At 40.8% G+C, this 12,680-nt stretch overlaps 1 protein-coding gene across 3 annotated transcripts in view; it reads right to left on the minus strand.

The window, feature by feature from the left end:
* LOC149234872 (uncharacterized) overlaps positions 1–11,946 on the minus strand; it is a 408,823-nt gene extending 396,877 nt beyond the window's left edge. For 2 of the 3 annotated variants that reach the window (XM_089371983.1, XM_089371981.1), the window contains exons 1-3: positions 11,460–11,945; positions 11,172–11,381; positions 10,330–10,449 (exon numbers count right to left, since the gene is read on the minus strand). In XM_089371983.1, coding sequence (XP_089228109.1) covers positions 10,330–10,449; positions 11,172–11,381; positions 11,460–11,645 — 516 coding nt within the window. In that variant the 5' untranslated portion in view covers positions 11,646–11,945. Of the gene's footprint in view, positions 1–10,329; positions 10,450–11,171; positions 11,382–11,459 lie in introns of all 3 variants that reach the window. The other variant, XM_089371982.1, reaches the window with a different exon arrangement.
* Positions 11,947–12,680: the final 734 nt, after the last annotated feature.

Below are 12,680 nucleotides of genomic sequence, written 5' to 3' on the forward strand. Positions count from 1 at the left end.
CATGATGTCACTTTCGATGAAGATTATGCTTTTAAAAAGATACAAAATCTCCCTATCCCTAGGAAGAACAATGATGATGCTGATGCAGAAAAGCAAGATGAACCTCTGTCCGATGAACTAATGCCCGATGTGGAAGGTCCGATGGATCCCATTGATCCACCTCCTAGTGAGCCCTCTACTTCAAGAAAAAGACCTTTGTGGCTCAAAGATACTCTTGAAGATGTTGAAAAACATATTGCACCAAGTGGGACATTTCATGAAAGCAAGAAGATGAACAGGTACTTAGCTGCCATGACTACCATTGTACGATCTGAGCCTTGCACATTCGAAGAAGTTGTGAAGCAACAAATTTGGAAGGACGCGATGAACGAGGAGTATGAGTCGATCATGAAGAATGATCTTTGGGATCTGGTTCCTAGACCCAAGGACAAGTTTGTGGTCCCTTCAAAATGGTGTACAAGATCAAACATGTGTTGAAATATGGCAACAAGAATATTCCAATTTAATTTGTCCTTGAATTAAATTGTGAATTAAAATCGAATTTAGTCTTAACAGCTACTTGAAAATAATTGATTAATTTATTTTAAATTAATTAGTTGGAGAAATTCAAGTTAGAAGTCTTTCTGAAGTCATGCAAGAGTTATCTCTTAAATTAAGGAGATAAGATTGAGTTATATTTGAGTTGTAATTAGTTAACTCAGTTTACTGAGTTAAGTCCAGTTAAATTAGTTCCAAACTGTTTGAGGAACTAATAGTGAGTTAACAGTTAGTTGATGCATTAATGCACTCAACTAGTGCTACTCTAGTTAATTGAAGATTCCCTCATCAGAAACTCATGCATGTCTATTTTGAGAAAGATCCAGTTGAAATTAATGTTCAAGGACAGTGTATTATCAATTGCATGTGTTTTCTCATGGAGAAAACTCATGCATGCAATCAAGGACTTGTCCTTGAGGATTGCGTAGTTTTGAAGAAGGTTTTCCACTTGGTAGAAGGCTAATCATCCACAAGGAACAGCGCAAGGAAATAGGAGCTTGGAGGGCAGAGAGGAAGGTTGGAGAGAAGCCAAGATTGCCTGTGAGCATCTGTGAGGATTGTACTGAGAGCTAGTTAACTGTGCGAGCTAAGGCTTTGTATAATTCCTATGTATTTCCACCATGTATGATAATACAATAGTGTGGGGTTTTTAGCTGAGGCTTTCCCCAAAGTATTTTCATGCGTATTGTGCCATTGATTCTTCTTCTTCTGGTTATATTGTTTAACTCAATCTTTAAGCTTTTGCAAATTGATAGTAGAAGTAGGTTATAGTATTCTGCTTTGATTTATATTGCATTATTGGGTTAACCTACAACAGATTTTCTACATGGTATCAAAGCTATGAACAGTATACTGAGAAGAGAATTCGAAGTTTGAAATTCAGGGTTTCAGGTGCAAATCGAATTCATATCATACTTCAAGGTTGGCCAATGGCGTTCTATGGCTTGAGACTCTAGTATGCCTTGGAAGGTAGCTCGAATTACATAGCGTGGAAAGATAGAATGGAGGCTGTATTAGAAGACAATGACTTGAAGGAATTCATTGATCAAGAAATCCCAAAGCCAACTTCAACTAATGCACAAGAGTTGGCTGAGTGGAAGAAGTGTGTGGCGAAGGCGAGACGGATCATCCTTGAGGGAGTTCGAGACCATATTGTCTCGAGTCTCCATGCAAAAGATACTCCATGTTTAATGTGGAAAACATTGAAGGACCTCTACCAGAACAGTAGCGACCAGAGGAAATTGGCGCTCAAGGATAAGCTTCGAAGAATCAAGATGGAGAAGGGCGATACTATTTCCACATATCTGAACAAGCTCACCACCTGCAGAGATGAGCTTGGTAGTGTGGGAATAACTACTGTCGATGATGATATGGTGAGCCTCGCTCTCCTTGGCCTTCCAAAGAGTTGGAATAGCTACCAGGACTCTGTGAATGGAAGGGAGAAACTGCCGGATTGGGAACGACTGTGGTCGGATCTTATGCAGGAGGAGATCAGGAGGAGCACACGAGATGGTTCTTCATACAAGAATGATGATGAAGAAAATATGGCCTTAGCAAGTAAGGCAAAGAAAGGGAAGGGGAAGGCTTCCCATTTCAAATCGAATTCTTCTGATGGAAGGAAGAAAGGTGACATATCTAAAGTAAGATGCTTTAATTGTCACAAGATGGGACATTATGCGACTAATTGCCCATCGAAGAAGTCCAAGAAGGGATCCTCGGAAGGATCGAAAGGTGAGGCATTAGCCTCTCAATTCGAAATGGACTTTACCCTCATCGCATGCATGGTGTCATCGATGATGGGTTGTGTCTGGTATCTTGACAGTGGAGCCTCATTCCACATGGCCGATGATAAAAAATTATTCAGTGCCTTGGAGGAGAAAGACCTCAAGATGTGGATAGAGATGGGTGACGATGGAAGGTATAGTGTTTCAGAAGTGGGCATAGTTGCTTTTCAGAGGGAGCATGGATCTCCTCTCACCTTGACAGATGTGATGTATATGCTTAGAATGAAGAAGAACTTGGTATCAGTCGCGATGTTGGAGGACAAAGGCTACGATGTTGTCTTCAGTAAAGGAAAGGCATTCCTAAGACACATAGCCACGAGTCAAACCAAGAGGATAGGGATTCGGGTGAAGAATCTCTATAAACTAGAGGTAGATGATCGTGCAGCATTGAGTACAAAAGCAGAATTAGTGCAAAGCCAAGATATTGGCAAGTTGTGGCACAAGCATTAGGCCATTTGCATCATGGGGTTTTGAAGATAATGCAGCAGAAACCTACAGGACCTCCCAAAGGTAAACTTGAGCAAGTTGACACATGCAAAGGTTGTACCTTGGAAAAGTACACCAAGTATTCCTTTCATGATCAAGACAGTCGAGCAGAGGCTATCTTAGAGCGAGTTCATACTGATTTGTGTGGACCATTCTCGACAACATCCACAACGAAGCAAAGGGATTATGTGATTTTCATTGATGACTATTCTCGTAAATGCTAGATTTATTTCATGCATAAGAAGGACCAAACTTTCACAAAGTTTTGTGAGTTCAAAGCTTTGGTCGAGAAAGAGTCAGGGAAGAAGATCAAGGCCTTGAGAAGCGACAACGGTGGAGAATATGTCTCTCAAGAGTTTAAGGACTTCTGTGCAGCAGAAGGAATTAAACGAGAGTTGACGGCACCTCATAACCCACAGCAAAATGGGGTGGCCGAGAGGAAGAACAAAACTATTGTAGGGGCAGCACGGGCAATGCTGCATGACCAAGGCCTACCACTTCACTTGTGGGTTGAGGCATGCAACACAACGGTCTATTTGCAGAATAGAAGCCCGCATCGCATACTTGGGATGAAGACACTAGAGGAAGCTTTCTCCGGTAAGAGACCAGATGTGGGTCACTTCAAGATCTTTGGCTCATCGGTATATTGCCATGTGACAAAGGATGCACGAAAGAAGCTTGAGCCGACAGTAGAGTTGGGGATATTTGTGGGGTACACTGATACACCTCACAACTATCAGGTGTACTTGCCTACCAGTCGGAGGACAGTGGTTCGCAGAGATCTCAAGTTTGATGAGCAGAAGGCCATGCAAGTTTCCCTTGAGAGGGAGCTGCAACTACAGGCTATGGAGGAACTATTGGTTCCTAAGGAGGAGGAGCCTGAGACTGATGCGGAGCAACCACATGCAGAGGTCCCAGGAGTGGAGACATCCACTCAAGCAGAGTCTTGCAGAGATGGACAGAAGCGCACAAGAGAAGCTGACAAATTGTTGGAGGATGCAAGAGAGAATGTGGGAGCACCATCTTCTCAGCGCAGATAGAGGAGGTCACTTGAGAGGTACATTGGATACATGGCCCTTGCTGGGGAATGTGTTGAGTCCGAGCCATCTTCCTTTGAGGAAGCAATGCAGTAGCCGATTTGGGTTGATGCTATGGTGGAGTATGACTCCATAGTTCATAACAGTGTTTGGGACGTGGTTCCGAGACCGGAGAACAAGTCAATTGTGAGTTCCCGTTGGCTTTACAAGGTAAAGCAAGCTGTTGATGGTAGTGTGGAGAAGCATAAGGCAAGATTTGTTGCCCGTGGCTTTTCACAGGTCGAGGAAGTGAAACTACAAGGCTTCACTAATGCAGATTGGGCAGGGAGTCCATCAGATTAGAAGAGCACATAAGGAGGGATTTTCAACCTTGGGTCTTGGTACAGCATGAAACAGAGGTCGCTTGCACTCAACTCGGCAGAGGCAGAATACATGGTTGCAATTCAAGCAACATGTGAGGCCATCTGGATGCGGAAAATCCTAGTTGGTTTGTTTGACAAAGGATGGATCCAACTGTGATCTATTGTGATAATCAGAGTTGTATCAAACTCTCTAAGAATCCAGTATTTCATGATAGGTCCAAGCACATCGACATCCAGAATCATCATCTCAAAGACTGTGTAGCGAGGAGGATCATATTGCTGCAGTATATTTCGACAAAGGAGCAAGATGCTGACATTTTGACAAAGGCATTGTCAAAGTGTAAATTCGAATTCCATAGAGACAGGAACGGGGTGGCAGATAATCCCTTTCTTGTTGAGAGGGAGTGTTGAAATATGGCAACAAGAATAGTCCAATTTAATTTGTCCTTGAATTAAATTGTGAATTAAAATCAAATTTAGTCTTAGCAGCTACTTGGAAATAATTGATTAATTTATTTTAAATTAATTAGTTAGATAAATTCAAGTTAGAAGTCTTTCTAAAGTCATGCAAGAGTTATTCCTTAAATTAAGGAGATAAGATTGAGTTATATTTGAGTTGTAATTAATTAACTCAGTTTACTGAGTTAAGTCCAGTTAAATTAGTTCCAAATTGTTTGAGGAACTGATAGTGAGTTAACAATCAGTTGATGCATTAATGCACTCAACTAGTGCTACTCCAGTTAACTGAAGATTCCCTCATTAGAAACTCATGCATGTCTTTTCTGAGAAAGACCTAGTTGAGAATAATGTTCAAGGACAGTGTACTATCAGTTGCATGTGTTTTCTCATGGAGAAAACTCATGCATGCAGTTAAGGATTTATCCTTGAGGATTGCGCAGTTTTGAAGGAGGTTTTCCACTTGGTAGAAGGCTAATCATCCACAAGGAACAACGCAAGGAAATAGGAGCTTGGAGGGCAGAGAGAAAGGCTGGAGAGAAGCCAAAATTGCTTGTGAGCATCTGTGAGGATTGTACTGAGAGCTGACTAGCTGTGAGAGCTAAGGCTTTGTATAATTCCTATGTATTTCCACCATGTATGATAATACAATAGTGTGGGGTTTTTAGCTGAGGCTTTTCCCAAAGTATTTTCATGTGTATTGTGCCATTGATTCTTCTTCTGGTTATATTGTTCAGCTCGATCTTTAAACTTCCGCAAATTGATAGTAGAAGTAGGTTATAGTATTCTGCTTTGATTTATATTGCATTATTGTGTTAACCTACAACAAATTTTCTACAACATGGAGTTGATGGGAGTGCTAAAAAGTTCAAGGCCAGATTCGTAGCTTGAGGATTCTCTCGAAAGGAAGGAGTAGACTATGATGAGATATTTACACAGGTTGCTCGATATACCACCATCCATTTGATTATAGCCCTTGTTGCCTCGCAAGGATGGAACCTACACCAGATGGATGTCAAAATTGCCTTCTTGCATGGTTCGCTTAAGGAGGAATTCTATGTGGAACAACCCGAGGGGTTTGAGGTTCAAGATCGTGAGACACGTGTATGCAAGTTGAAAAAAGCCCTCTATGGGTTAAAGCAAGCTCCTAGGGCTTGGTATGAGAAGATCAATAGCTATCTTATGAAGCTGGATTTACAAGGAGTGATGTTGACTCGAACCTATAATTCAAGGTTGAAAAGGACAGACCTCTCATTCTGGTCCTTTATGTGGATGATCTCTTTCTAACAAGTGATGAACCTCTCATTCATCAATGCAAGAGGGAGTTGGATTCCGAGTTCGAGATGAAGGACCTAGGACTAATGCATTATTTCCTAGGGCTAGAGGTTTGGCAAAAGCCAAGTGACATTTTCCTTTCTCAAGGAAAATACATTGTGAAGCTACTTGAGAGATGTGGGATGGTGGATTGCAAGTCCATGACTACTCTAATGGAACTCAACTTTAAGAAGCTATGTGGAAGTGATGTTGGGCCCAAATTAGCTAACCCTACCGAGTATCATCAACTTGGGGGGGGGGGGCTAATGTTTTTGGTCAACTCTCATCCTGACATATGCTTCGTTGTGAATACGTTGAGTCAATATATGGTCGAGCCTCATCACATTCATTAGATTGCTGCTAAGAATCTCTTAAGATATCTTTGGGGCACAATCCACTATGTACTGAGATACACTGCCGGAAATTTAAGGCTACATGGATATTTTGATGTTGACTAGGCAGGCAATGTGGTGGATTGTAAGAGCACGTCTGGGTGTTGCTTATCTTTGGGGTCTGCTTCAATATCTTGGATGAGCAAGAAGTAGAAATCGATTGCACTAAGCACCATCGAGGCCGAAAACATTGCTGCGAGTATGGCCTGTTGTGAAGCTGTTTAGTTGAGGAAGATCTTTAGTGAGCTATTTGAGCACGTGCTGGATACCACTATGATCTTTTGTGACAACCAAAGTGGGATTCGCCTATCAAAGAATCCCATGTTCCACAACCACTCCAAGCACATTGATATCAAGTACCACTTTATCCAGGATATGGTACAACAGGGAGCAATAAGGCTCCAACACATTAGAACAGATGAGAAGGTCGCAGACATTCTCACGAAGCCTCTGGGGAAGGTCAAATTTTTAACCTTTCGAGAGAGACTTGAAGTCGTGGAACGACCCTCCTATGAGCATCCCGTATGCGTTGGACACAAAGCCCTAGGAGCTCCTAGGGACTTGGGGTACTTCTTGGAGCTATGAGCGACCATAGGGTGAGTGGTTCACCTTCCCCTAGTGGTGCGCTAGATACAGGGTGAGTGGTTCACCTTCCCCTGTGATACCCCATTATGGTTGACATGTGTGTAGGGTGAGTGGTTCACCTTCCCCTACCCGGACACATGCATGTAGGGTGAGTGGTTCACCTTCCCCTACGATTGACATATGCATAGGATGAGTGGTTCACCTTCTCCTATGGCATATGAGCAGGATGAGTGGTTCACCTTCTCTTGCTGATGCCCCGACACACATCCTACCCATAGAGTCCGGGACTCATGGGAAGTACCTCTCATCTGGCCAATGAGTTGGGAAAAGATGGTTAGGGACCATAGCACTACCGATGGACGCATTGTGTATTGCCGTACTCCCTATGACTAGGATGCATGGTGTTCAACAACTTGATCTGGGATCAAGGATTGACTTTAGTCAGTGGAGAGTGGTATGATCTTATGACTCACTCTCGATCACTTATTCTTCATTATTACTTCATGGTTCAGCAGAGCAGACCAGGGCAGTGATGACAGGGATGGTGCAGGATGACAAGATGGCATGATGGATTGGCAGGTGGAATTCTCCCTAGTTAAGAGGGAGTGTTAAAATTGGCAACTAGGGCCAAATTCCACCTTAGGACAACCCATATGATGGAGATCACTATTGTATTGGATTCCTCTTTTCGAGAGGTCCAATTTTGATATAAAGATCATCTCATTCTAACAAGCAGAAATGGAATTTTGAATTTATTCTTTCTTATACACAAATTGTCAAGGTCGGCCTTAGTCAAATGTAGGCTCATGAAGCCTAATGGATGTGTCTCCTCGCCCTCAACGAAGTGTATAAATAGAATTGACCTTTCTCTCATTTGGACATCATCATCTCATCACATATCTCTCTCTCTCCTCTCTTGATTGGTTAGTACAGCTTGGAGGCTTCTCTACTTTGCACATGTTGAAGAGGACAAATTTCTACACTGTTTTTGGAGGCCAAAAATTTTAGGGATTAGGGCAATGTTGACTTGGACTGTTTGACCATGCGTTGACTTCGTTTTGGGGGAAGAATTCCAATTTCTAAAGGCCGCATTGATTGGCCCAGTTTTCAAAGTGATTGGGACAATTTGACCAAGTTGACTTCATCGTTGACTTTTTTATTTGACTGTAGAAATTACAGCGACATTTGACTGGGTTGACCGAGCTGTTTTGGGTTGATTTTGATTCTCTTGGTAGGCTGAATTCTTCGGTTGTTGACCAAATTGCTTGGAGGACATATTGGGGCTGCTTTGACCATCGTTGACTTTCTGGTTAAAGCTACACTTGACTACTAATTTGTCAAGACTATTTTGGGCATGTAATTCTGATATTTGTACTCTCTCTCTCTTTGCTAAACTATTGAAGAATAATAAGAAGATTTGATCAAAGGGTTTCCCCACATTGGGGTTTGTCCCTGGGATCCACCATATCTTTTGTCCACTTGTCTTGGCTCGTCCTTTGCACTTGTTTTTATGTTCTATATGCGTTTATTGTCAATGTGTTTAAGTTAATGTGATTGTTACTGGATATAATTGGAAATTGTCATTGGGCTTCTAAAGGAACATTTAAATAAATTGTGCTAAAGCATAAGAACATACCATTGTTATCTAAAATTTACATTACAGGAATCGGCGAACCAGATATAGGGGCAAGTCAGCCTAGAGGATTAAACTATGTAGTGGGGCTTTTACAATGTTGGAGAGAATCAAACCATATAGTGGGGCTTTGACAATGTTGGAGAGGATAAAACTATTTAGTGGGGCATTTACAATGTTGAAGCCGAGACGTCATCAACTATCGAATTAGTACTAGTAGAAGGCAACAACAAAAGAGCAAGATTCTCTGCCCCTCTAGAAGAAAAGAAACAGCTTGAGAATGCAATGTGCCAGCATACTAAAGGAAGCTTGTCAATCTTCAATATTTTCCCAAAGAAATGTTAAAATTTCACCTCAATAGAAGATCTGCACATATAGAGCTTAAACCTTACAGCTGAAGCTGAAAACTTTTGAAACACCTATCAAAACTTCAAATTAATCAAAACAATGTATGGAAGAGATTCGAGAGTGTAGACATTGCATACCAAGAGATTAGATCATTACAGTAGCAAACAACCGATAGATCTAAGAAAAGAGAAGTCTGAAAATCAGATCTGAATACTAAATCAGCTCAACACCAGATCAGCATTATGTAGAGTATAAATCAGATTTGAAAATCAACTTAACATGCTAAATTAGCTCAGCGCAGCCCAGCTGTCAATAGAAATCAGAGCTGCAAAAATCAAATCATCATACTCAATATGCAATAGCAATAGCAAATCTTACTATTACAGCAGGGAAGATGATGACGTAAACGAAAATAAATTTCTCCCAAACTTACAATGCAAAACCAACCAGTTTTCACAAGGTAATAAAGCAAAACACTTTAACTAGAACAACCTAGCTATTACATCACAGCACTCTTCATTCTAGCACTCATACAAAGAAGTAAAGTATCCCTCCTTCCCTTTTATTGAATATGTTGGGGAATTACAAGTTAAAACCCTAGACCGTATCCACCTGAGATAATTGGTCCACAAGTAGAGTGCTCCACCTTGACAAGGTCCACTTTAAATTAACCAACTCATGCATCTCACATATGCTAAGGGTGAGTGGTTACATGGCATCTCGTGCCAAGCACAATTTTCCATATAACTAAATCAAGTAGTGTGCCCCACATGTGCCAAGGTAGGTACATGCCAACACGTGCCAAGCACCCACTCCACATGTTTTTATGCAACACCACATGTTTATGCAACAGCTTTAGTGTGCCCTCTTACTCCATTTAACTCCAAGTGTAAACCAATAAATGAAAGAAAGGGCTATGAGACAATTCATCTTTATGAGATTCTCTTCCATGAAAGTGTTCCTCTCACAGAAAGAGTCAACCACTCTCAAGGAAAAAGTAAACTAACATGAAAGAGAACGAGGATATCATTGGCATAGATACCAAGGCAACTACTTGGAAAAGAGAGGCAATCACTAATGTAGACCCACGTTCCCAAACCATGAAAGTTAAAAACTAGGTGTTGTTTATCATGCCTACGGGCTTGAATTCTACTTCAGAGCAGCTTCATTCTCCTAGGAGAGATGCATTACATTTTACATTTTTTTGGAAATATGTGAAAAGCTTTTACTTACCCAAAAAAATTAATAGGGTAGCTGATTCATTTCATTGATGATATAACTACTTTTCGATTTCGGCATTATTCTCTCATCCTTATCGAACACAATGCCTATAAGTATTTGAAAGTCATGGTTGTGTCCGCCTATGTAACTCTGCACTAAAATGAAAGAGTCTACCTCATCCTTATCCACGACGAGAGGTCTTGTAGAAGAGGGATTTCCTTGTTTTTCCTTCTCTTCGGATGTGGCAATAGATCCCATAATTTGTCTTTTCACGGACATGGATCCAGGTTGCTCCTGAAACAAAATTGTCCAAATTAAGCCAATAGAATCGAGCAACTATTCATTCATTTGCATTAAAAGTTTAAGCGATTTTGCTACTGTCTGTCCAATCATCAACTAGTTTTAGCCCTATCTTGATAGAAGAAAGTTTACCCAATTAGATTAGTGACCATATGTGAAAAAGTCATGAGCATAGAATATTGGTACACGCATTACACTATTGCTGTTATTCAAGCCGATATTGTGCATCACTCTACTCCTTCCAAGGAACCCAAAATGGACCCATACTTACAAGAACTAAAATGCCAACCACATGAAACCAAGCTGACTGATTATCTTCACCGATTTTATTTTCTTCTGTGCTCTACTTGGTTACACCAAAAGAAGGAAGGTGCTCTAGAGCCCAGGTGGGGGTGGGTGATCAGTCAGCACTTGTATGTTTGTGTGTGTAATGGTGCATCGAATGTAGACAGTAGATTAGGTGCATTGAATATAGATACTAGTACAGACTCATCTAAAACTAGGTTTTATATACCCCTCAGTGTTGTAAAGCTCAAGGATGCATATCTTGAGTTCGTATCATATCAGACCGGGGTTTAGATTGGTCTGTTCTAGCTGGTATACTAGTTTAGTGTGTTGAATGCGTTGGACCAAGAAGCCAAAAAAAAATTCAAACAACCACACTGAGCTTGAACTTATTCGAATATATTTAACGATTCTGGTGATCAACATATTACCTCTTCTGTGATGCTAAGTCCCTTAGTTGGGCAACCGTCCAGTGGAGTTAACTGCCCTTCGTCATTGTGAAATGCTGCTTTTACCAGCATCTCAAAATCTTTGCTTTTGTCGCTATGAACTACTTCGTCCTCCGAATCAAAAACATCAATCTCGGTCTTACTGGCATGCCTTTTCTCTTCATTTCTATTTTTTCCAGTTGACCTTTGTCCCTGCACAAATCAAGTTTAGCTGAAACTACATGAAACTGTATCGGTTGAATTGGACAAATTTGAAATTTAGTAACACACCTTGGGGACCTTGGGCAGGGTGAGCTTCTTCCTCTGTCGGGTGGGATTGAGATTTTCCTTTTTTCGTTGTGATTTTTTGCTGGGAAGTGTTGGTGAATATGAGAAATCTTCTTCCTTGTAATCAAAATCTGGGTCTGAATCTGAATCTGAAGAGTAGGAATGGCTTCTCCTCTTTCTCCCCTCCATTGTTGAATCCAAACCAGTGGTTTTGGTGTCTTGCAACTCTTTTGACCTCTCCACATTTTAAACGCCTCCAAAACTTCCGAGTGAAGTAGCCTTTCCCTCCATTTTATTGGAAATTAGCCGTGAAAACGTGGGCTCCTCCACTCCGCAGCTAAAGGTTAATCTAATTCCCGAATGAATTTCTCGAGGGCTTTGGGCTATGTGTCTAACTCTTGAACTCAAATCTGATTGTAGCGAATCTCCTTGTCAAGGAAGGATGTGTAAAAGCATAATGAGGGCATCAAAGAATGTATATGTATGTCGAAGGGAGGGCCTTAATTCCAACCGGGATGAAGACATATAGATGGAGTGAAAGCATTATATATGTATGTCGAAGGGAGGGCCTTAATTCCAACCGGGATGAAGACATATAGATGGAGCGAAAGCATTAAAGGGATAAATTATATTATTATTATTGAATTTAAGGTAATGGTTAAGTTAGACACTAAATTTGTGTATGAGTAGGACAAGGGACCCACTTCTTTGTAGCAATTTGATTGCTAAGTTTACGAATACATACATATTCTACCCTCTCTAGTTTTGAACCTGTGACCTCTTAAGAGGAAACACATGCTCTTAACCATTAGGCCGTTTCAAGCTGTAAATAATTGAGTATATATCATTTTGTCACATTAGCGGTGTAAAGAATACTTAAAAAGTTGGAAATAAATGATTAAATATGTTTATGATTTCTTTAGGGTTAAGTTAAAAAATAAGGTATTTGTTTTTTTAAATGAAATTTTTTTGATGGGGAATTAGCAACCTCCCTAGATATATGCAACATCCTGAAAGCCACATATATTGGAAACTCATAGTTCAACCTAGGATCGAGACATTCGGAGACCATCAGAAATTGGAGACAGGATCCCAAACTCCAACAAGACGCCTATCCTTCCAGCCTTACTATGATGAGTTATTGGTGTAAGGGTGTTATGAAACCAGCTCACAAAAAGATAGAAAAGATAGATTAACGACTTCAAAATCAGCGTCTTTGAGGGG

Source organism: Pinus tabuliformis, chromosome 8 (genome assembly GCF_031772625.1).
Source record: "Pinus tabuliformis cultivar Carrire ecotype Pingquan chromosome 8, CPIR1, whole genome shotgun sequence".
NCBI lineage: Eukaryota > Viridiplantae > Streptophyta > Pinopsida > Pinales > Pinaceae > Pinus > Pinus tabuliformis.